General features: G+C 42.7%; 1 protein-coding gene across 4 annotated transcripts in view; it reads left to right on the forward strand.

The window, feature by feature from the left end:
- Window positions 1-26,548, forward strand: part of gbe1b (glucan (1,4-alpha-), branching enzyme 1b) — a 600,154-nt gene that overhangs the window by 364,904 nt on the left and 208,702 nt on the right. For all 4 annotated transcript variants that reach the window (XM_041211102.1, XM_041211103.1, XM_041211105.1 and 1 more), the window contains exon 10: window positions 10,647-10,745. In XM_041211102.1, coding sequence (XP_041067036.1) covers window positions 10,647-10,745 — 99 coding nt within the window. The remainder of the gene's footprint in view (window positions 1-10,646; window positions 10,746-26,548) is intronic.

A 26,548-nucleotide genomic window follows, 5' to 3' on the forward strand; every position in this document is an offset into this window, starting at 1 on the left:
GAGGATTTGAGTTCAGAAGTAGGGATGTCTCACTGCAGCTATACGAGGCCTTGGTGAGACCACGCCTGGAGTATTGCATGCGGTTTTTGGTCTCCCTACCTAGAAAGGATATACTTGTCATAGAGACAGTGCAATGAAGGTTAACTAGGCTGATACTGGAATGGCAGGACTGTCGTATGAGGAGAGATTGCTTCGACTGGGGGGTGTATTCATCAGAGATTAGAAGAATGAGAGGGGATCTGATTGAAATGTACAAAATTCTAACAGGGCTAAACAAACTAGATGCAGGGAGGATGTTTGCCCTGGTTGGGGAGTCTAGAACCAGGGGCCACAGTCTCAGGATATGGGGCAGACCATTTAGTACTGAGATGAGGAAAGATTTCTTCACTCAGAGGGTGGTCAACCTGTGGAATTCTCTACCACAGAAGGCTGTGGAGGCCAGGTCACTGAATATATTCAAGAAATAAATTGATGGTTTTTTGGATATTAGGGGCAACAAGGGGTATGGAGAGAAAGCGGGAATATGGCGTTAAGATAGAGGATCAGCCATGATCATATTGAATGGCAGAGCAGGCCTGAAGGGCCGAATGGCCTACTCCTAGTTTCTATGTTTCTATGTTAGCTTTTTTAAATTACTACTCCTGTGAAGGTGTGATCTTTAAGAAGAGAAATGTTCAACCTGGGGAAGGAAACACATTCATGTTTCAAGCAGCTAGTCTTGGGCCAGATACATAATGCGTTAGATGCAACTTAATGCTCTCTCCCCAGTGTTCTATCAAACACTCCCAGGGCAGGAACAGCACGGGGTAAGATACAGAATAAAGCTCCCTCTACTCTACGCTGTCCCATCAAACACTTCCAGGACAGGTACAGCATGAGTTTAGATACAGAGTAAAGCTCCCTCTACATTGCCCCCATCAAACACGCCCAGGACAGATACAGCATGGGGTTAGATACAGAGTAAAGCTCCCTCTACACTGCCCCCATCAAACACTCCCAGGACAGGTACAGCACGGGGTTAGATACAGAGTAAAGCTCCCTCTACACTGTCCCCATCAAACACTCCCAGGACAGGTACAGCACGGGGTTAGATACAGAGTAAAGCTCCCTCTACACTGCCCCCATCAAACACTCCCAGGGCAGGTACAGCATGGGGTTAGATACAGAGTAAAGCTCCCTCTACACTGCCCCCATCAAACACTCCCAGGACAGGTACAGCACGGGGTTAGATACAGAGTAAAGCTCCCTCTACACTGCCCCCATCAAACACTCCCAGGGCAGGTACAGCATGGGGTTAGATACAGAGTAAAGCTCCCTCTACACTGCCCCCATCAAACACTCCCAGGACAGGTACAGCACGGGGTTAGATACAGAGTAAAGCTCCCTCTACACCGTCCCCTTCAAACATTCCCAGGACAGGTACAGCACAGGGTTAGATACAGAGTTAAATCTCCTTTCTCTGTGCCCCAAGAGTGCTGTTGAACCATCACTCAGCATCAAAGCGCTTCCTGCTGCATCAGTTACTTATCTCCCACATAAGCCTCCCTGTAGTTTCTGAGAGCTAAATTGCCTCTTTAGTAACAAATAATTCCATGTCCACTGAAAGTACCTGAATGAGGCCATTCAGACTTACCTCACAGGCAAACTTTCAGTCTGGGTTGGATTTGAATCCATGGTATAGAGGTGAAAGACTATGTTTAATCCAATCCCACCTATCAACCTTTTTCTTTTGATTAGAGGCATGGAAGCAAAATGTAGTGATGAGGTCCCTACTTTTATTATATAGCTATTTCGTTTCTATTTAGTCACCCTATATGTTGCTCAGTGGTTTATTTATTCTCAGTGTGAATGATGTACCCTCACTTACTCAGTACATCTGGTGGCCATGATATTTTTGTCCCCTGCTGTGAATCATGTGTGAATCTTATCATGACAGCTCAGTTCTTGTGCAAAGCTTCTTCACCCGCTATTCCATTTCTCTGCCAATAAAGCAGTGAAACCAATGTATAGAGACTGGAGAAGCTAGGATTGCTCTCCTTGGTGCTGAGAGAAGATTAAGAGGAGATTTAACAGAGACATTCAAAATCACAGATTTTGATAGAATAAATAAGGAGAGACTGTTTCCACTGATAGAAGGGTCAGTAACCAGAGGACACAGGTTTAAGATAATTGGGAAATGAAATTGAGGGAAGATGAGAATGTTTTTAATGCAGTGGGTTGTTCTGATTTGGAGTGCATGCTTTAAAGGCATGGTGGAAGTAAATTCAATTGTAACTTTCAGTGTGGACATAAAATAAATACCTGCAAGGATAAATTCTTGTAAGTCTATGGGGAAAGTGCAGAGGTGCTTTACCAAAGAGCCAGCACAGGCACGATGAGCCAAATGACCACCTTTTGTGCTCAGACATTCTATGATGCTGTGCCCATTTTAAAGATTGACTGTATCATGAAACTGCTCGCTGTCATACAGGTATCAGCGTAGACAAACAATGTGTCAATGCTCAGAATGAGGTGACGTCAACATTTTTATTTACCTAACTAATGTGTGCGCTTCAATTTTGATGTAATCTCCACGAGACGAGTTGGATTCCATGGAGATTATGTTGCCTTGCGTGGTTATAAAACACGATCTCTTCCACATTTTGGTTAAATGATTTATCCAAACATAATTCATCAATGCCCACCCCCTGCAAAGTCCTGTATCCATCTTGTAATGCTGGAGGAAACATTCTGATCTTTTATAGGCAGGTATTGCGTTTACCAACAGTTCTCAGCGGATGAAAAAAAAATTAACACTTTGTGAACTGCAGACGATCATTTGCTGCTTTCTATCTGATGTCGGACATGCATAACCTTAGGTTAGCTCGATATATTCCCTGACATGGGGATGCCATTATGTCTTTGCTATTTGGCTGGCAATTGAAAGCTTTTGGAACTAGTTTTAGGCAACACAGTGGCATTTAAGCTGTTGCCACCTCCTAAATGGATACTGAGAACAAATGTTTGAGGAGAAATAAGACTATGATATACAGTAAAAAGGAAGGCACGAGAATATGAGGATGAAAGTAACAGAGAAACATTTAAAACTTTTAATATTCAGGTAATTCTTCATGGATGGAATTTTATGGCCCTGTTGTGGCAGGGGCAGGACTGTAAAATGAGGTGAGCTGTTCAAAAGTCCATTGACTTCAGCAGGACTGTAAAATCCCATGTTTCGGTAGTTATGGGTTAGCATTTTCAATAACAATGTTGTTCCAGATGTTTGCCTAGCTCTGTGCTGTCATGATAAATAGCACCCAGGACTACGGTGTGCATTGTGACTAATTGCCGCAGTGGTTCTCCTTGGTGACAGGGGCTTCACGGAATTAACATCATGTAAGAGTTGACGTTCTATTGATAGCAAGAACTGGAGCAATCAGTCAGCAATTTGGTACTGAAGAGAAAAATGAATACATATAAGTTGTACTTCACCAATCACCTCCTGCCATGGTTATGGTTTCCCACTGTTACAAAGCATCATGGTCAAGTAATATGGCTAGTTAAAGCCCTTCACCGCCTCCCTCTTTTGCAGTAGCTGCTGGCACTGTGAATCACAGAATGAGTACAGAATTGGAGGAGACCATTCAGCCCGTCATACCTGTGCCAGCTGTTTGAAAGAGATATCCAAATTGCCCCACCACCCTGCTCTTTTACTATAGCCCTGAGATCTATTTTCTTTTCCATGTTTTTTACATCCAATTCGCTCTTGAAAGTCATGATTGAATCTGCTTCCACCAGACTTCCAGGCAGTGCATTCCAGATCTTAAGAACGTACTATGTAAAAAAGAAAAACATTCCTCCGCATATTGCCTCTTACTGGAGCCAATTTGGTAACATACAACAATGTAATAATGATCAGAAACACTTTTTGTGATATTGGTTGGGGGTTAAATATTGGCCAAGGTAATGGCGATATTCACAGAATCACATAATCACACAGTGCAGAAGAGGCACCGACATGTGAGAAACACCTGACCTACCTACCTAATCCCATTTACCAGCACTTGGCCCATAGCCTTGAATGTTATGACATGCCAAGTGCTTGTCCAGGTACTTTATAAAGGATGTGAGCCAACCTGCCTCCACCACCCTCCCAGGTAGCGCATTCCAGACCATCACCACCCTCTGGGTAAAAAAAGTTTTTCCCCACATCCCCCCCTAAACCTCCTGCCCCTCATCTTGAACTTATGTCCCCTCGTGACTTACCCTTCAACTAAAGGGAAACAGCTGCTCCCTATCCACCCTGTCCATGCCCCTCATAATCTTGTACACCTCGATCAGGTCACCCCTCAGTCTTCTCTGCTCCAACAAAAACAACCCAAGTCTATCCAAACTCTCTTCATAACTTAAATGTTTTATCCCAGGCAACATCCTGGCGCGTCTCCTCTGCGCCCCCTCCAGTGCACACACCCATCACACCCTTCCTATAATGTGGCGACCAGAACTGCACACAGTACTCCAGCTGTAGCCTCACCATGGTTCTATACAACTCCAACATGACCCTCCCTACTTTTGTAATTTATGCCTCGATTGATAAAGGCAAGTGACCCATAAGCCTTTTTCACCACCCCACTAACATGCCCCTCCGCCTTCAGAGATCTATGGACACACACACTAAGGTCCCTTTGTTCCTCAGAACTTCTTAGTGTCAGGCCATTCATTGAATACTTCCTTGTCAAATTACCCCTTCCAAAGTGTATTACCTCACACTTTTCAGGGTTGAATTCCATCTGCCACTTATCAGCCCATTTGACCATCCTGTCTACATCTTCCTGTAGCCCAAGACACTCAATCTCACTGTTAACCGCCCAGCTAATTTTTATGTCACCTGCAAACTTACTAATCCTGCCCCCCACATGGTCATCTATGTCATTTATATAAATGACGAATAATAGGGGACTGAGCACAGATCCCTGTGGTACGCCCCTGGACACTGGCTTCCAGTCACTAAAGCATCCTTCTGTCATCACCCTCTGTCTCCTACAACTAAGCCAATTTTGAATCCACCTTATCAAATTACCTTGTATCCCATGTGCATTTTCCTTCTTTATAAGTCTCCCATGTGGGACCTTGTCAAAGGCTTTGCTGAAATTCAAATATTGGTGTAGGATCTTTTATGTCCACTTGAGAGAGCATGCAGAGCCTTAGTTTAACCATCCAAAAGAAGGCACTTCTAGCAGTGCAGCACTCTCTCAGTACTGCACTTGGCTTGTTGGTCAAGATTTTGCATGTGGGGACCTGGTCATGATCCAACATTTCAAAAGCTTCACATCTCTTCCCACCTTCCAATAAATGCTTGTCGGACATTACTAATTGTGAAATAAAAACAGAAAATGATGAAAAACTCATCTGTGGAAATAGAAACAGAGTTAATATTTCTGGCCTCTCTTCCTTTTTATATATTTAAAGAAGCTCTTACTGTCTGTTTTTATATTACTTGCTAGTTTACCCTCAAAGTTTGCTTTCTCCCTATATTTTTTGGTCATCTTTTGTTGGCTTTTAAAACTTTCCCAATCCTCTGCCACATTGTCATAGACTCATTGTATGTTTTTTCTTTCAATTTTTTGTATCCTTAACTTCCTTGGTCAACCAGAGTTGGTTTATCCCCTTCCTAGAATCTTCCTTCCTCACTGGGATATATCATTATTGTGAGTCGTGAATCTGCTATTGTTCCCCAACTGTCTTTTCTGCTAAACTCCTTTCCCAATCCACTCCCGCCAATTACCCTCTTTCTTTTGTAATTGCCCTTATTTAAGTTTAGCACAGTTGTTTCTGACTCAATATTCTCTCTCTCAATCTGAATGCTAAATTCTACTCTGTTGTGGTTACTGTTTTACTCTGAAATCATTTATTAAACCTGCCTCATTACACAATGCTAGATCCAAAATAGCCTGATCCCTGGTTGGATCCACAACATATTGTTCTAGGAAAGTCACTACGAATTCACTACGAATTCTTGATCATGGCTACCTCTGCCAATTTGATTTTCCCAATCTACATGAAGATCAAAGTCACCCATGATTAATGTACTGCCTTTTTTTACATGCCCTCATTATCTCTTGATTTATTCTCAGTCCTACAGCATAGCTACTGTCAGGGGGCCTATAGACTACTCCCACTAGTGTCGTCTTCCCCTTGTTATTTCTTACCTTCACCCATATGGTTCTACATCTTCCAATCCAAGATCATTTCTTGCTATCGTACTTATTCCATCTTGCACTAACAAAGCTACCCCACCACTCTTTCCTTCCTGCATGCTGTTTCGAAAAGTCTCATTCCCCTGAATATTTAGTTCCCATCTTTGATCTTCTTATAACCATGCCTCCATAATGACTATAAGATCATACCCATTAACCTCCATTTGTGCCATTAATTCATTTATTTTGCTCCCAATACTACGTGCATTTAAGTAAAGGGTCATTAATTTTGCCTTTTTACCATTTTTATCTTCCCTTTGACCCTAAATGCTGCTTGTTTGAATGTTTCTACACTCTGTCCCTTCCTGTCACACCTTGGGTGTCATTACCTAAATAGCTGCCATGTCCTTTTGCTTTGTAGGCATACATATCCCCGCTCCAGAACCTTCTCCCGCTCCCTCCATCCCTCTTACCTTTTTTAAAGCCCTCTCAACAGCCATAGCAATTTGATTCTCCAGGACACTGAGCCACACATTTAACTCCTTGACATTGTTTATCCTCTGCCAGTTTGCCCGTGGCTCAGGTAGTAATCCCAAGAATATTACTTTGGAGGTTCTGTTTTTTAATTTAGATCGTAACTGTTCAAATTCTTTCAGCACAACTTCCTTTCTAGTCCTATCAATGTCGTTGGTACCGATGTGGACGAAAACACCTCGATCCCTCCCCTCCCACTCCAAGTTCCCCTCCAGCCCTGAGGAGATGTCCTTAACCCTGACACCAGGCAGGCAACACAGCCTTCGGGACTCATGCTCATGGCTGCAGGGCACAATATCTATCCCCCTAATTATACTGTCCCCAACCACTACTATGTTTCTATTTCCTCCCCAAACTTCAATGACTCCCTGTACCATGGTGCTGTGGTCAGTTCGCTCATCCTCCTGACAGCCCCCGCTCTCGTTCACACAGCTTGCAAGAAGCTCGTAACTGTTGGACACTTGCAGGGGCCGAAGCTCCTTGAACACTACCCCCTGGGTCCCCTTACCTGCAGTCACAGCCTCCTGATCCTGATCACAGACCAAATTTAATTACCTAATCTGAGGGGTGTGACCACCTCCTGGAGCAAAGTGTCCAGGTAACTTTCCCCCTCCATGATCTGGCGCAATGTCTGCAGCTCAGACTCCAGCCCCTCAACTTGGATCCGAAGTTCTTCGAGCTGCGAACACTTACTGCAGATTTGTTCGCTCTGGATCACCTTGGTGTTCAGCAGCTCCCACATGCTGCAGCAGCAACACATCGCCTGACTTGCCATCACTATCGTATTTCATTTAATTGATTAATTAATTACTCTAGTTTCCCTGCTCTTTACGCTTGAAGAATCCCCTACTCTTTACATTTATTGTAATTAGTTTTTTTACACCAGTATCGATCTTGTACTTAACAAGCTCTTTTTAAGAATGAGAGAGAAAAAAAATCTAGAGACCTAAACACAAACTGAAGACCTCCCTTTTACTTTAAGACTGGAAATACTGACTAACCCTACTCACCAATTAGCTGCTATTTCCTACATTATAACGGTGCCTTTGAAAGATCCTTGGCTCTCTGTATTAGGGATGGTTAATAAATGTTGGTCTTGCCATTGGTGCTTGCAACCCTTGAATTAAGCAAGCAAAAGAGCACTTTGGGATGTCTTGAGGTCATGCAAGGTGCGATATAGATGCACATTTTTACATGGTCTTGAAACATTGTGATGCAGATATATCAGGTTGCTATGATTCAGAGCTGGAGAACCATAGAAGATAGTACACAAAATGAAACCATTCGGCCCAGCAGTCTTGTGCTGGCTCTTTGAAAGAGCTGTCCAATTGGGCCCACTAACAGCTCCACTGCTTTTTCCTTATAGCCCTGCAAATTTACTTCCCCTCCACAAACCCATCAGTTGTGCACTTGGCAAAGCAAGTGTCCAATTCATCACCGAATTATACAGACCAAACAGTGCAGGCTTGGTTCCTGAGCCAGGCTTGCAATTGAAGCTCTTGGACCGGGGAATGAAAGATCCCACAAAATGTTCCTGCATAAGAACACAAGGTGGGAATAGGATAACCGAGTGTGGTGCCTTTCATGGAGAGTGTAGCCTCTCTCTCAGCTGTCTAGGCTCACGTTTGATAATTGCCTACTTATGTACGAAACTGACCAGCAGTAAAAATCCAGCTGCTGTGTCTAGCCTCTGCTCCACATCATGAAGCTTGGAGCTTTCTGACTAAAGACATCATCCCTCAACCCCCTCTACCTTTCACTCTAGGAGTTATGTACTTGGGTGAGGATTCCCTGGAATGTAGGTCAGTGAGTGATTTTATTGAGATTTTTTAGGATTTTGAAAGGCATTGATGGGATAAATGGACATTTTTCCCACTGGTGGGGAGTCTAGAACAAGGGGATGTAGGCTTAAAATCAGAGCCAGGTTGTTCAGAAGAGAAGGCAAGAAATACTTCTACACACAAAGGGCAGTAGAAGTATGAAACTCTCTCCCAGTAGATGCTAGCTCAATTAATTTTAAATCTGAGATCAGTAGATTTTTGTTTGCCAAGAGTATAAAGGGATAAGGAAAACACAGATCAGCCAAGATTGGATCAACTGGTGTCAGAACAGGCTTGAAGGATTGAATGGCCTCTTCCTGCTCTTATGTTTGCCACTAGCTGTGGCCCTGTGCTCCAGCAAGAAACCTGTGCCTCGAGGAGGGAGGATTATGAAGATCTCCGTTAAGGCATCCAGCCCTTTTCAGACTGTCAGGCTACATTTACTCAATTCTATCAAGAGCAGCATGAATGTCCCTCTCAGCACTGCTCCAATGTTAAGTTAGACCAGTGAAGGTTTTGTTTAATGATCAGTAAAATGGCAATGCAATTGGTTAATGTTCTGAATGAGCAGGGTATCATTCCTCTGAAAGCATTGATTCAGTTGTGAATAATGCAGCATGTGCTCGATTATGTAGGTAATTCTGGCATTGCACATAAACCCTATAATCATCAGCTGCACATCGTCTCCTCCCGGGCCTGATGAGAAGATATCCCGAAGGAGTGCAATGCCCTTCTGTTGCTGTCCTTCCGTGTCACACAAGAATTCTTCTCAGACGCTGCACTTATTTAATTATGCTGTTGCTCAAGACGCAGCAGACTTGTCATGCTGAGAGCGAGAGTAGTTTTTCCTCTGATGCCAATTAAGTGGCATCAGCAGTCACAAATACTCAAGTGAATGATCTCAGTGGGTGATTCTGCAAAAAAAAATTGAGAAGGACTGAAGCCAATGCAGAAGGAGTAGTTACCTGTATTAAAGCAGGGTTACTGTTAATCCAGTATTGTTGCTATAATGTAAAGCTTTGATCCTAGTTCTGAGGCTGTGTAGACTGTGCAATACTGACCCCTACTGCCTGCAGTTTCAAACCCTGAGAACACACTGCTAGACATATGCCTTGTCACTAAACCTTACAAACCTGGAAAGTCCCAATGCAGGGAGCCCTGTGCTGAGTCTGTCAGTCTCAGCTGGATATTACAGTACATCCCAAAGAGGTATATGAAAGAAAAGTGACTGCATTATGTAGCTCTTTCACAACCTCAGAATATATCAAAACGATTTACAGCCAATAAAGTACTTTTGAAGTGTAGTCAGTGTTGCAATCATTCGTACACAGCAAGGCCCCACTAACAGCAATGTGATAACAACCAGATAATTTGTTTTGTTAGTGGTGTTGATTTGGGGATAAGTATTGACCAGGACAGTAGGGCGAAGTCCCCTACATCTTCTTTGGAATAGTGTCATGCTTTTTTATTGGCCATCTGCAAAGGAAGATGAGGCCTTGGTTTATCATTTCATCCAAAAGATGACACTCCCTCAGAACTGCCCTAGAGTGTAGCCTTGATCTTACCCAGGTTCAGTCTGGCAGATCTGTCCTTCAGGACTCAGTAAAAGGGCTACCAAGCCACTCTTGGTGATGTACATTGAAGTCTCTGACCCAGAGTATGCTCTGTACCCTCGCTACCCTTAGTGTCCTTCCAAATGGTGTTCAAAATAGAGCGCTGACTTATCAGCTGATGAAGGGTGATAGGTGACAATTATGATAATCTGGTAGTTTCATGATTATCATTGCTGAGGCTGGCTTATTTCCAGATTTAGTTATTGAATATAAACTCCCCCAGTTGCCATGGTGGGATTTGAACTCCTGTCTCCAGAGCATTACTCTAGGCTTCTGGAATCTAATAACATTACCGCTGTGCTATTTTTCCCAATATCCTGGCCAACGTTCAACTCTCAACCACCAAAACAGATTAATTGTGATTTATCTTATTGATATGCATGAGGTCTTGCTATGCACAAATTGGCTGCTGCTCTATGTTGTTTCTGTGGAAAAGTGGACTCTGGAGAAGGATATTAAATCACAATTGATACTCCTATACTAATTTGAAATGCTTTTTTCAGGATGTGTCGGGAATGCCCACGCTGTGTCGGCCTGTGATTGAAGGAGGTGGCGGGTTTGATTTCCGTTTGGCTATGGCTGTTCCAGACAAATGGATCCAGGTAAGCTCTTAAGTTATGCACAATTTAGCCGGCAGATTCAGGGATGAATAGATCTGCTGGGGGTTGCAAATGGCTGGAACTTGCTGTTCAATTTATGTTGCTCTCCCACTTGCTTTGCACTTAGCTTTCTTGTTATTTTTAAGAGCTTGTGGATTTTCATATTAATTAGCCATTAAACTCAGCATAGTAAATTCAATCTGTTAAATAAGAGTTCAATTTTTTTTACACAGCAAATTTTTGTGATCTGGAATGTGATGCCTGAAAGGGCAATGGAAGCAGATTCAATAGGAATAACTTTTTAAGGGGAAGGATAATGGGCCAAATAACCGCCTCCTGTGCTGTAAATGACTCTGTCTCTAACTACTTGAAGAAGTAACATTTCGAGGCCTATGGGGAAAGAGCAGGGAGTGGGGCTAATTGGATGGCTCTTTCAAAGAGCTGACACAGTGGGTCAAACAGACTCCTCGAATTCTATGCTTCTATATAAGTCCTTTGTAATGATTGAAAGCTGTGAATGCCTATCAACCTCTGTGACCCCAAAACGGAACCACTTAAACTATGGAGTCTCGTTCCTGCATGTTTCAAAAGGGTCATTTTTAAAAATAAAACACGGTAAATGTCGGAAATACTTAGTATCTCTGGCAGTATCTGTGGAGAGAGGAACAGAGTTAACATTTCAGGGCTGGGAAATTTAATCAGATCTGATAAAAGTGAGAAATGTATTAGATTTTGCGTGAGTGAAAGGTAGAAGGTGAGAAAAAGGAAAAAAAAAAGGAAGGTCTGTGATACGGTGGGGGGGCAGGAGAGATTAAATGACAAAAGGTTCTGTGATGCTAGGCTAAAAGGTAATGGAACATCCTTCATAAGGCATGGTGCCTCGAGCTGCTGGCAGTGCTCCAGGACGAAGCCCCATACATTGTTTTTAGAATAGTGTCATGCTTTTTATTGTCCATCTGCAAGGGAAGATGGGGCCTTGATTTAACATCTCATCCAAAAGATGACACTCCCTCAGAAGTACCCAGGTGTGACCTAACCAGGGCTTTATGTAGCTGAGACATGACTTCCATTCCCCTCCCCATCCCTCCTTGAATTCTAGTCCTCCAGATATAAAGGCAAGCATTCCATAAGCCTTTCTGATTATTTTTTGCCACTGACATTTTGTCCATGACATTTTGATGATTGATGTACCTGGACACCCAAGTATCTTCGAATCTCAGAATTACCTGGAAAAACTCAGCAGGTCTGGCAGCATCGGCGGAGAAGAAAAGAGTTGACGTTTCGAGTCCTCATGACCCTTCGACAGAACTTGAGTTCGAGTCCGAACTCAAGTTCTGTCGAAGGGTCATGAGGACTCGAAACGTCAACTCTTTTCTTCTCCGCCGATGCTGCCAGACCTGCTGAGTTTTTCCAGGTAATTCTGTTTTTGTTTTGGATTTCCAGCATCCGCAGTTTTTTTGTTTTTATCTTCGAATCGCCACTGTTTCTAGCTTTTCACCATTTAGGAAGTACCCTGTTTCTCCTTATTAGCTCCAAATTGGATAACCTCACTTTTGTCTATCCTGAAATCCATTTGCCACAATTTTATCCATTCACTTAATCTATCAAGGTCCCTATGTAATTTAATGCTTCCATCTACATTGCTTACAATGCCACCTGTATTTTATTCATTGATGAACTTGAATATGTGGCTTCCTATCCCATCATTTAAGTTGCGATTTCAAGCTGAAAGGTGCAGTAAAATACCCGAACTAAAAGGCATGTCATGAAACGCCCTGCTGCAAAGGTCATCTTCTCACTGACACATTTTGTTGGCTTTGCCCCTATTTTTATAAACGCAATGTCCCCTCTGGCTTGGTGAGTAACTCTGGTCACCTGGAGCTCAAAACCAGGAGCCTCATAAATCCACTGAAGAATTCAGGAAAAACTTCTTTATTTAAAAAGTCTTTTGTTATTTAGTTTACATAACTGGGGTGGAAAGTGGAACTTTCTACTATGTGGAGTTATCGAGGTGAAGAGCACAGATAGTCATAGATGATCAGGTTCAGGAGAAAGGAATAGAAGGATATGTTGATAGGATGAGCTGAGAGGGATGTGTGTGTGGTGGGGGGGCGCTTGTGTGGCACATAACACCAGCACAGAGCTGTTGGACCAAGCGACCTGATTTTGTGCTGCACATTGTATATTTTAAAAATAAACCTGCTTTGTACATGTATGGAGTTGACCTCCCATGGCATTGCTCACTTGGTAGGGGTGGCGGTTGGTCTTTAGCTTTGTTTATAGGTCAAGTAAAGGCAGAGAGGATATTGTGAAGGGATGAGATGGAGGGGAGGAAGAGTGGAAACAGTAATGGAGAAACACGGTGGCTAGACAAGTAACAACCAACACCTAAAAACAGATAGAAGCAAAATTCTGCATATGCTGGAAATCTGAAAACATCTGGAAACCTAAAAACAGATTATCTGCTCATTTATCTCAATGTTGTTTGTGGGATCTGGTGTGTCTAAGTTTCCCCATGTTACAACAATTATGCTTGAGGGTTTCTGTTCCTCAAACCCAAAACAAAAGCAGGGTGGATAAAACAGACACATAACCTTTATCAAGTATTCATATCAATAACGGACAAAAATCAACAACCGTTAACAACTGGGCACAGTTTAAAACTGGAGCTATATTGACTGTCTCAATATAATTGTAGTCAGCTTAATGATAGCATTGACTGTTGCTTCTACTATAAGTTCCCAGTCTGTTATTTTTAGCTTTGTGTTGTCTCTTCATTAGACAAATTCCTCTGGAAATTTACTCTTCGGATGAGCTAATCCACAAGTCTTTTCTTCAGAGAAATCTTGTTTGTCAGAAAAGAAATCCCATGATGTGAAAAATTTAGCAGGTTGGGCGTTTTGCAGAGATTGAAGGGAAAGGAACAGTAAATTGTAAGATTTCAGGGCAAAAGCTTGTCTCATCTTAAGGGTGACTGTTCTCTTTGAACCTGGCCTGAAAAATGACTTCCAAACTTTTGCAAAGAAAAATAGCTTCTAATCTTGAGCCTATACCCTGTACTGAACTGGGTAATGTACTTAAACTGGCTTTTCACCTTTGAACTGTACCCCCTCCCTCAGTTCACATTGATATAATGGAAGTCAAGGCTGTCACACTCCAGTCGGCTTGCAACACAATACTGATGCTAAATTGCCAGTCTTGCCCCCAGGGGTCACAAAAATGGGCTTGTTTGAGAAACAGAATAATGTCCCAAGGCACTTCATAGAAGTATTATGAAACAAAATTTGACACTGATCCACTTAAGGAGATAATACAACACATGACCAAAAGTTTTGTTGAAGAGGTAGGTTTTAAGGAATATATTAAAGGAGGACAGATAGAGAGGCAGAGAGATTTAAGGAGAGAATGTTTGAGTTTTGGGCTTGGGCACCTGAAGGCATGGCCACTAATGGTGAAATGGTTGAAATCAGGGATGTGCAAGAGGGAGAATTGGAAGAGTGCAGATGTCTCAGGGTTGTGGGACTGAGGGAGACTGCAGAGATAAGGAGGGCGAGATCCATGGAGGAACATGAAAACAAGGATGAAACTTTTATATTCTAAGTTTTGAGCCAATATAGGTCATTGAGCACAGGGTGATGGGTGATCAGGATCTGGTGCAAGTTAAAGCTCAGGCAGCAGTGGTTTCGATGACCTCGAGCTTATAGAGAATGGAAGATGGGAGGGTGACCAAGAGACCATTGAAGTAATCAAATCTAGAGGTAACAAAGACATGGATGAGGGTTTCAGCAGCAGTTGAGCTGCGGCGGGGACAGAAATTCCTCACATCAGTGCAGAAGTGTTGGGATATTTATAAGGTAGGGATGAAGTTGAAGCACACAGGATGCCTGAAAGATTCCCCAACACCAACATCCTGCATTGGGTGCTACAATCATACACAAAGATTAGTTCAGATAAAAGTTCAGGTCAGGACACCAACATTAAACACCTCATGTGATGCAGGATAACCAAAAAGGCTCTCTGGTAGACTTATCCAACTAGTGCCAGTCCCTTGCTCTTCCCTCATAAGCCTGTCATTTTTTTTCACCAGATGTTTTTACAATTTTCTTATTAACTAATGTCCCAGAGTTTACAGTCAGTGGGTAAAGCAAGATAGATGATTTCACCTCTATAGCCATTACACTAATTGATTGCTGTGTTCTTAATTGGGGATTCCCAACATGGAGCTGCAGTGATATCATCAGGCAGCAAATCACATTAAAGAGGGTTCAGACATGTACAAACAGCAAATGAAAAGCATTAAAATAAAATCACTATTAAAATTATTTTACATAAAGCAAATTAAAGATTGGGATATACTTGTGGGGTGAAAGTAGAAGCTAAAATGCTCAAAAAACGTTTTCCAAAAAAAATTTCTTCACTCCATGAATATAAAATTATTTTTCAGGGCTAATTCTGTTGTTCATCAAATTCTATTAATCACATCGCTGTTTAAAAAGCCAGTCACACCTGGTTGAACAAGCTGTAGCCCTTTAAGGTGGTGCAGAGTGAGGGGAGGTGGTGCATTTCTAACAGTGTTTAGGGTATGGGAAAGTTGAAGTCCTTGCTGATTTCAGCAGTTACCACCTTCTGGGGGTGGCTGCAGTGCAGCCTGTGACCAACCCCTGAGTTCTACAGCACAACTGATGCTCAGTTTGGGTTCTGCTAGGACCTCTCAGTCCCTGACCTTATTACAGCTTTGGTTCAAACATGGACAGAAGAGCTGAACTCCTGAGGTGAGGTGAGAGTGACCGCCCTTGACATCAAGGCTGCATTTGATCAAGTGTGGCATCAAGGAGCCCAAGCAAATCTGGAGTCAATGGGAATCAGAGGGAAAACGCTTCGCTGGTTGGAGTCATACCTGGTACAAAGGAAGAGCGTTGTGTTGTTGGAGGTCAGTCATCTCAGTTCCAGGACATCACTGCAGGAGTTCTTCAGGGTAGTGTCCTTGGCCCAACCATCTTCAGCTGCTTCATCAATGACCTTCCTTCCATCATAAGGTCAGAAGTGGGGATGTTCAGCACCTCATTCGCGACTCCTCAGATACAGAAGCAGTCCATATCCAAATGCAGCAAGACCTGGACAATATCCAGGCTTGGGCTGACAAGTGGCAAGTAACATTCATGCCACACAAGTGCCAGGCAATGACAGTCTTCAAGAAGAAAGAACTTAACCTTCGTCCCTTGACGTTCAATGGCATTACCATCACTGAATCCCCCACTATCAACATCCTAGGGGTTACCATTGACCAAACATTGATCTGGACTAGCTATATAGATACTGTGGCTACAAGAGCAGGTCAGAGGCTAGGAATTGTGTGACGAGTAACTCACCACCTGACTCCCCAAACCGTGTCCACCATCTACAAGGCACAAGTCAGAAGTGCGATGGAACACTCCCCACTTGCTGGATGAGTGCAGTTCCCACAACATTCAAGAACCTCAACACAGGCTAGGACAAAGCAGCCTGCTTGATTGGCACCACATCCATGACATTCACTCCCTCCACCGCTGACGCACAGTAGCAGCAGTGTGTACCATCTACAAGATGCACTGCAGGAACTCACCAAGGCTCCTTAGACAGCACTTTCCAAACCCATGGCCACTACCATCTAGAAGGACAAGGGCAGCAGATAGATGGGAACACCACCACCTGGAAGTTCCCCTCCAAGCCATTCACCATCCTGACTTGGAAATATATCGCCGTTCCTTCACTCACGGGGTAAAAATCCTGTAACTCCCTTCCTAACAGCACTGTGGGTGTACCTACACCAAATGGACTGCAGCAATTCAAGAAGGCAGCTCACCACCACCTTCTCAAGGGCAACTAGGAATGGGCAATAAATGTTGGCCCAGCCAGCAAAACCCACATCCCTATAAATGAATTTTTTAAAAAAGTCAAGATTTCTCTGCTGAAGTCCCAGTCAGTTTGAAGTGTGTTACTACTACTACTAACACTACCACCACCCCCCACTCATGTCACCTCTGGCTCTGTTGTTAATCACCTTATTTCTGTATTCCTTGGTTACTGGCCCCTCTGTCATTGGAAACATTTCTCCTTACAGTATTTATTTTACATTGTTTTCTCCCTCCCTCACTTCTCTCACCACCCTCCCACCCTCCTCTTCCACTTTGCTCTACCTTGTTCCCTCCATCTCACTCTCCCCTGCCACCCTCTCCTTCCCTTGCTGCCCTCTGCACTCCTTAAAAGCCACCTCTGACCAAATATTTGGTAATCCTATTTTGTCCTCCTTTGCCTTCACCTGAATATCCCATTTTTGTCTGAATATACCTCTGTGAAACACCTTGGGATATTTCTATACATTTAAGGTGCTGTATAACTGCAATTTGTGCATAAATACTGGCAGATTAGTATTTAGACCAAAAGTAGGTTGCCATCTTCTTACGAATGTTGTTCCATTTAGTAATGTAGTAAGTAAATGGGACATCGTGCATATCCATTATAAGCAGTGGTTAGATTATATTGAATTTCTCATGAATGTTTCTTACTTTTGAAAACTTTCATATCAGACATAATTTCTTCCCTGGCTGGCAGTTAAATGTTGTGGAAATGTTGGCAGAAAGCATCTCGCTTCTTGATTTTTCCAGCAGTTTTCTTTCCTTGCCTTGTGATGCATGCTTGGCTGCAATGATACCTTTCTTGTGGTATTCATGTCTAGACAGTGAAAGGCAGCAGCCTATTCAACTGTTGCAGGCATCAAAGCGTGGTTAGAGCACAGAAGGCCATTTGGCCCATTGTGTCAGTGCTGGTGCTCCTAAGGAGCAATTCATATACTGCCACTCCCTGAGCTGCCCTCTCCCCACCTTCCTGCACGTTCCTCCTTTTCAGATATTTAGAAAATCTAGAAGGTGTAGAAAAATTTACAGCACAGAAGGAAGGCACTCTACCCATCGGGCCTGTGCCGGCTGAAAAATGAGCAACCTAGCCAATCCCGTTTTCCAGTACCTGGAGGTTTTCTTCAGGTGCATATCCAGATACCTTTTAATTGAATTGAGGTTTTCTGCCTCTACTACCTTCTGAGGCAGAGAGTTGCAAACCCCTAACACACTGGGTGAAAACGTTTCTCCGCTTCTCCCCTCTAATGCTTGTACCAATCATTTGAACTCTATGCTCCCTAGTCACTGACCTTTGCTAAGGGAAACAGGTCCTTCTCATTCACTTTACCCAGGCCACTCGTAACCTTGTACACCTCAGCTAAATCTCCCCTCATCCTCCTCTGTTCCAAGAAAACAGCCCCAGCCTATTCAATCCTTCCTCATGCATAAGCCAAACACTGATTTTCCACCTCATCCAGCATCCGTATGCCAACAACTTCACAGAGATATTCACTATTATGAAGGGTTAAGAAGAAAATCTGTTTCCCTTCATAGAAATGTCAGTAACCAGAGACGACAGCTTTAAGGTATTTGGTAAAAGAACTAGAGGGTCAGGGGGAGGGAGATGAGATATTTATTTATGCAGTGAGTTGTTGAGGCCTGGAATCCGCTGCCTGAAAGGGTGGTGGAAGAACATTCAATAGGAACTTTCAAAAGGAAATTGGATATATATTTAAAAAGGAAAAACTTGCAGGGTGATGGGGAAAGAATAGTGAGTCTACAGTAAATGAATAGGCCTTTCAAAGAGTGGGCAGAGGCATGATGGATCAAATGGCCTCATTTGTGCAGCATTGTTTTATAATTCTATGATTCTATGGTTGAAACCATGAGTGTTGATTGTTTACCCAGTTGAAACTCTGTGCAGGATGGTTTCATTAGTTACTCTAATGAGTTGTGATTAAATAAAAAATCTGTGCGCTCAATTCCTGAATGTTTTTGGCTGATTAAATCTGATGGGTGAATTTAATCTTGAATCTTTAATTTTGAACAGTGAAAGATGGGAACCATGGACATTGGTAGAATCAATTTAGTTTCCTATCAAAATTAGATAAGAAAGTATAAAATCATACATTTTCAGTAGCTGCATGTGGTATTAAAAGTGTCAGGCAGTCTTGAGGAAGGTGGCCGGGTAGGTATTTGTAAAGCAGTCAATTTATTTATTAGTCAGACTGAACTTGAATGCAGAAACCCACCTGAAAGAATTTCACAGAACAATGACATTGAATAGGCATCTTGAACCATAAAGAAGGGTAAGGCGGAACACAGAAGATGGCAAGGCTTTTGCTAACATGAAGGGAACTGTTGTGGTAGAGTTACTTTGGGCCAGGGATAGAGGGTAGAGGATATGGGTCTAAGGGGGCACCTGCTGATATGGAGGTGAAGGACTGAGAAATATTCAGTAGGACAATTAGACTTCCATTGGGCTACAGTGACTCAGGATAGTAACCACATGTCTTTCATTGACCTGATGATTGGCACCAACCAGTAAATAGGAGCAAGTACCCACTTGGTAAACAAATAGAATTTCACAGCACAGAATTAGGGCATGTATGCAACAGGTCTATGATAATATATATGTCCCATACAAGCTATCTCCCAACATACTTCAACTCACTCTATCAGCATAATTTTCTATTCTTTTCTCCCTCATGCATTTATCTAGTTTCTTCTTAAAGGCCCACTTGTTCTGCCCACACCACTTTAACTAAGAAAAGAGCATTGAAGCAGATACGGTAAATGGCTTCTGGGGAAAGGAGTTGTAGATGGAGACATTGGGAAGGTGGGTAAGGTGGAGTTGAAGGATACAGTGAGAAGGTGGATGGAGCGATGTGATGAGAAAGTGGGATTGAGAGGTGTGTTCTTTTTTTCACGGCTATGGGCGTCACTTGGAAGACCAGCACTTATGGCCCTGAAGAAGATGGTGGTGAACTACCATCTTGAACCCAAGTGTTGGATCAGACTACTTCAGAGGGCAATTAAGAGTCAACTATATCGGTGTGGGTCTGGAGTCATATATAGTCCAGACCAGATAAAGATGGCTGATTTCCTCCCCCAAGACTCGTGAGTGCATCAGATGTTTTTTTGGACAATCTAGGTAGTTTCATTGTCACCATTTCTGATGTTAGCTTTTTATTTTAGATTTTTATTTTATCGATTTTATTTAGATTCCCCAGGTGCTAGAGTGAGATTTAAGCATATGCCTCAGGATCAATAGTGCAGGCCTCTTGTTACTGGTCTGGTAACTTAACCAACTGCTCTACCACTGAGAAGGAGGTGGATGAGGGTGGTGTTGTGGGATCTGGTGCGGAGTGGGGGATTAATGTTTGTGCTGAGAAAGTTGGTTTAAGAACAGAAAAAATAGGAGCAGGATTTGGCCATATGGCTCCTTGAGCCTGGTCTTCCATTTCATAAGATCTTGGCTGATTTATCTCACCTCCACCTTTCTGCCCTACCCCCATATCCCCTGATCCCTTTGGAGTTCAAAAACCTAAGCCTTGAATATACTCAACAACTGAGCATCCACAGCTCTCTAGGGTAGAGAATTCTAAAGATTCGCAACTATGAGTCAAGAAATTTCTCCTTATCTCAGTTCTAAATAGCCAACTCCTTATCCTGAGACACTGTCTTTTAGTCCTGAACTCTACGCGGAGGGGAAATAGCCTCGACATAGTCAAACCCTCGAAGAATCTTATGTTTCAATGGGATCACCTCTCATCCTTCTAAATTGCAGAGAGTATAGGCCCACTCTCCTCATTAGGATCAATCTGCCAAACCTTCATTGCACTCCCTATAAGGCATGTATATTCTTCCTTGGGTAAGGAGACCAAACCTATACGCAACTTTAGATATAGTTTCACTAAAGCCCTGTTTGCAGCAAGACTTCCTTAGTCTTGTACCCTAACTCCCTTTGAGATAAAAGCCAACATAGGAATTGTTTTCCCAATTTCTTACTGTGCTCGCATGTCAACTTTTCTGAACACCCAAATCCCTCTGAACGTGAACCTTCAGTAGTTTTCCACTACTTAAAAAAAAAATCTGTTTTTCTATTCTTCTTACTTCAAATTATATTCCATCTACCACTTTCTTACTTGTCTGTAATCCCTTTCCAGATTGTTTGTGTCTTCCTCAGTTTCCTGTCCCACCTTGCTTTGTATCATCAGTAAACCTGGACACATTACACTTGGTCTCTTCATCTAAGGCATTAATATATATTGTAAATAGCTAAGACCCTAGCACTGATCAAAGCAGTACCTGTTCCAGAATCTAGGAAATTTGGAAGACCAATGCACCCAGTATGTCTGTAGCCACCTCTTGTGAACCCTAGAATATAGACCATCAGGTCCAGAGGATTTGTTGGTTTTCAATTTCTCCAGCATTTTCTTTAATATTAATAACATTAAGTTTCTCACTCTCATTAGATCCTTGGCCCCTTACTATTTCTGGTCTGGTTTTGTGTCTTCTACTGTAAAAATGACCCATTTATTCTCACAAAAGCAAAATACTGTGAATGGCGGAAATCAGGAATAAGAACAAAGGACTGGAAGTGCAGAGCAAGTCGGACAACATCTGTGGAGAGAGATACCGAGTTAACGTTTCAGGTTAATAATCTTTCATCAGAATTCAATCTAGTTCAATCTTCTGATGAAAGGACATCGACCTGAACCGTTAACTGTGTTTCTCTCTCCACTGGCGCTGCCTGACCTGTCGAGTGATTTCTGCATTCTCCATTTATTATTGCTCCCCTTTCTGCCCTTTAGCTAGCCCTCTAACCATGCCAATACATTACCCCCAGCTCTTAGCCTTTCTCTTCTGTAATAACCTTTTGTTTGGCACCATATTGGATACATTTTGAAAAATCCACTATTTTTCCTGTTATCTATCCTGCTAGTTACATCTTCAAATTAACTCTCAATGAATTTGCCTACCATGATCTCTCTTTTATAACAGCACGTTGACTCTGCCTAATTTTATGATTTTTTGTTACCAATTCCTTAATGACAGATTCCAGCATTTTCCTGATGACTAGTGTAACTCTCTCTTTTCTGGTATCTAAAAATCTCCCAATCCTCAGGTTTATTACTCTTGGCAATATTACAAGCAGCTACTTTTAATCTAATATTATCCTTGGCCTCTTTAGTTAGCCAAAGATGGATTACTTTCCTGAGGAGTATTTATTTCTCAACAAAATGTGTATTTGCTGAGAATTATGAAATATTTCTTTAAATGTTTTCCATGGTTTATTGACCGTCACACCGTTTAATCTAATTCCCTGGTCTGTCTTTGCCAACTCTCACCTCATGTCTATGTAATTGATTTTATTTAAGTTGAACACAATTTCTAAATTTGGGGGGTGGGTTTCGATACTGAGGAGGACTGCAACAAATTATAGGAGGGCATTCATAAACTTCTTAAAATTTGTTCTTTCATTGAATGTGGGCATCGCTAGCAGGACCAGAATTGTTTCCCATCCCTAATTTCCCTTGAATTGAGTAGCTTGCTAGGCAACTTCAGAGGGCGGTTAAGAGTCAACCACATTGCTGTGGATCTGGAATTACGTGTAGATCATAAGACATAGGAGCAGAAATTAGGCCATTCGACCCATCGAGTCTGCTCCGCCATTCAATCATGGCTGATAAGTTTCCCAACCCCATTCTCCCGCATTCTCCCCATAACCTTTAATCCCCTTACCAATCAAGAACCTATCTATCTCGGTCTTAAGAACACTCAATGACCTGGCCTCCACAGCCTTCTGTGGCAATGAATTCCATAGATTCACCACTCTCTGGCTAAAGAAGTTTCTCCTCATCTCTGTTCTAAAAGGTCTTCCCTTTACTCTGAGGCTGTGCCCTCGGGTCCTAGTCTCTCCTACTAATGGAAACATCTTCTCCACGTCCACTCTATCCAGGCCTTTCAGTATTCTGTAAGTTTCAATCAGATCCCCCCCTCATCCTTCTAAAATCCATTACGTATAGACCCAGAGTCCTCAAAAGTTCCTCATATGTTAAGCCTTTCATTCCTGGGATCATTCTCGTGAACCTCCTCTGGACCCTCTCCAGGGCCAGCACATCCTTCCTGAGATACGGGGCCCAAAATTGCTCACAATATTCTAAATGTGGTCTGACCAGAGCCTTATAAAGCCTCAGTAGCACATCCCTGCTTTTATATTCTAGTCCTCTCGAAATAAATGCCAACATTGCATTTGCCTTCCTAACTACTGCGTCAACCTGCAAGTTAACCTTAAGAGAATCGTGGACTAGGACTCCCAAGTCCCTTTGCACTCCAGATTTCTGAATTCTCTCCCCATTTAGAAAATAGTCTATGCCTCTATTCTTCCTACCAAAGTGCATGACCTCACACTTCCCCATGTTGTATTCCATCAGCCACTTCTTTGCCCATTCTCCTAACCTGTCCAAATCCTTCTGCAGCCTCCCTGCCTCCTCAATACTACCTGTCCCTCCACCTATCTTTGTATCATCTGCAAACTTAGCCAGGATGTAGGCCAGACTAGGTAAGGACGGCAGATTTCCTCCCCTAAAAGACATTAGTGAACCAGATGAATTTTTACAACAATCGGTGAATGTTTCATGATCACCATTAATGAGGCTAGCTTTCAGTTCTAGATTTTAATTGAATTCAAATTCCACCAGCTGCCATGGTGGGATTTGAACCCTTGTCCCCAGAGCATTAACCTGGCCTCTGGATCACCAGTCCAGTAACATTACTACTACATCACCATCTGTCCTCAAACTTGCAGAATGGAAAGATAATTGGCAAATTAAGTTCAACAAGGGTAAATGTGAGGAGGTAGATTTGGTAGGAAAAATAGGGAGATCACTTATTATTTGGAAGGTGCGAGCCTTGGTGGGGTAGGGGGCAGAAGACAATAACCATGAGAGAACAAGATGTGAGGATGTGGAGGATTACTGGGTTCATTGTGTACTATTTATATACTTGTGGCATTTGTTGTTATGCACCACAGTCATTTTCTCAGAATCTGGATTCTTTTAATATATCTCTTCATGAATATTAAAATCATGATCAATGTGGCATCCTGTTCATTAAAGAAATATCACATTTTGTATGCACAGCACTATTCAGAGTTTAAAATAGGCAAGGAATTCACACATTCACAAGTTGAGAGCTATTATAACAGAGTCGTGAGCCTTGAAGAAATTGTTCACCCTTTTTTATAAACTAGGCAATGATCTATTTATAAATAACTCAAATTACAGGATTTCTGCAGCTTATTGCAGAGTCAGCTGCAGGAGAACAATTACCAAGAAACTCCAATGGTCCTATCAAAACGACTCTTTCCAGGGACCTGGTGTAATCCATGCCATCACAGATTCTACCTGTCCATTTAATCACTTTCCACAGACCATGTACACTCTACCCAATTATGAACAGTACCTCATCTATTTAACACAGGACAGATGATACAAGGCTTATCAGGAAATCTATCCCAGAAGTAAAATACTGCTGCATTATGTTGGAGTTCTCAATAACAGAAAATGCTCAGCAGGTCAGGCAGCCACAGTGGAGAGAGAAACAGTATTTCAGGTTGATGACCTTCTGTCAGGGCTCCTAACTACCCATTACATCTCCTTCTGCCGACCCTGTAGTATCTACTGTATCATTGACTCGACCTCACTCATTTAATGAGAGCTGATTCTGTGTGTTAATCAAACAAAATGCTGAGTCTTCATCCATCTACACTTCTACGCTACTCAGTCCTGCCTTATTGAATTCTGGAGATCAGATTTCCATGGTCCTAAAAACCTAGGATTCACTGTTCCCTGGAGTATTTGATTATCCTTTTCAGATTTCTAACTTTAACTCCCATTCTTCATGTGATATTCATCCGGTTCTTTTTAGGAATGCAAATAGCCCAACCTATCTGTTATTGGTGGAACTTTGCTCTGTGTATCGCACTATTCTTTGGTGGGGTGAGGGGAGGTGGTGGGAAAGCAATTATTTATCATTTGCAGCCTTTTTTGAGACTTGGTAATATTCCTCTGCATGTCATCCAGATGAGATCATATTTCTTGAGTCTCCTTAACTTTGAACTTTTACATCTCAGATCGGTCCTGGTGGTTATTTGAATTTTCTTCAGTGTTAGATTTTGAAGGAAGGTTTAATTCAATGTGTTTACTTTATTCGTTCGTGGGATGTGGGCATTGCTGGCTGGCTGGGCTAGCATTTATTACCTAATTGCCCTTGAGAACCGCATGGCTTGCTAGGCTATTTCAGAGGGCATTTAAGAGCCAACCACATTGTTGTGGGTCTGGAGTCACATGTAGACCAGACCAGGTAAGGACGGCAGATTTCCTTCCTAAAGGACATTAGTGAAGCAGGTGGGTTTTCCCAACAATTGACAATGGTTTCATGCTCATCATTAGACCTTTAATTCCAGATTTTTTTATTGAATTCAAATTTCACCATCTGCCATTGTGGGATTGGAACCTGGATACCTGGAGCACTAGTCCAGTGACAATACCACTACACCACCGCCTTAATCTAATTGAATCTTTCCTGTGATGTCAAAACTGTGGAACTCCCTATCTCACACTATTCTTCTCTTTAGCAAATGGCAGGCTTTTGAAACCCAAGGCTCAAGTGTCTGAATCAGTGCTGTCTGACTTATCTCGTTTTCCCAGCTTAATGTGTCCAGCACTGTTGATCATCATCGTGTCCACTTTCCAATTGTTTAGGCACCCTCCTCAGTCTGAACGTGGCATTTTTCTGTGTGTATTTATCTAATGGATTTATTTTTTTTATTCTTTCACGGGGTGTAGGCCTCACTGGCTGGGCCAACATTTATTGCCCATCTCTAATTGCCTTTCAGAAGATGGTAGTGAGCCGCTGCCTTGAACCGCTGTAATCCATGTGGTGCAGGTACACCCATAGTGCTGTTAGGAAGGGAACTCTAGGATTTTGACCCAATGACAGTGAAGAATGGCAATATAGCTCCAAGTCAGGATGGTGTGTGACTTGGAGAGGAACTTGGAGATGGTGGTGCTCCCATTTATTTGCTGTCCCTGTCCTTCTAGGCAGTAGAGATCGCAGGCTTGGAAGGAGCCTTGGTGAGCTGCTGCACTGCATCTTGTCGTTGGTGTACGCTGCTGCTACTGTGCATCAATAGTGAAGGGAATGAGTGTTAAAGGTGGTGGATAGGCTTCTGATCACGTGGAATGCTTTATCCTGGATGGTGTCCAGCTTCTTGAGTGTTGTTGGAGCTGCATTCATCCTGGCAAGTGGAGAGTATTCTATCACACTCCTGACTTGTGCCTTGTAGATCGTAGGCAGGCTTTAGGGAAGTTGGGAGGTGAATTACTCCCCAGAGAATTCCCAGCCTCTTACTAGCCAATGTTTAAATGGCTGGGTCCAGTTCAGGGAGCAGGGTAATCCCCAGGATGTTGATAGTGGGGGATTCAGCGATGGTAATGCCATTGAATGTCGAGGGGAGATGTTTAGATTGTCTCTTATTGGGGAGGGTCATTGCCCGCCACTTGTGTGGCACGAATGTTACTTGCCATTTATCAGCCCAAGCCTGAATGTTGTCTGGGTATTGCTGCATAGGGGCACGGATTGCTTCAGTTTGCAATCATCAGCGAACATCCCCACTTCTGACCTTATGATGGAGGAAAGGTCACTGATGAAGCAGCTGAAGATGGCTGGGCCTAGAGCACTGTTCTGAGGAACTCCTGCAGCGGTATCCCGAGATTGAGATGATGAACCTCCAACAACCACAACCATCTTCCTTTGTGCTAGGTGTGACCCCAACAGAGAAGATTTTTCCCCCTGATTCCCATTGACTTCAGTTGTGTTAGGGCTACTTGATGCCTGATTCAGTCATATGCTATCTTGATGTCA

This window comes from Carcharodon carcharias, chromosome 18 (assembly GCF_017639515.1).
Source record: "Carcharodon carcharias isolate sCarCar2 chromosome 18, sCarCar2.pri, whole genome shotgun sequence".
Classification (NCBI taxonomy): domain Eukaryota; kingdom Metazoa; phylum Chordata; class Chondrichthyes; order Lamniformes; family Lamnidae; genus Carcharodon; species Carcharodon carcharias.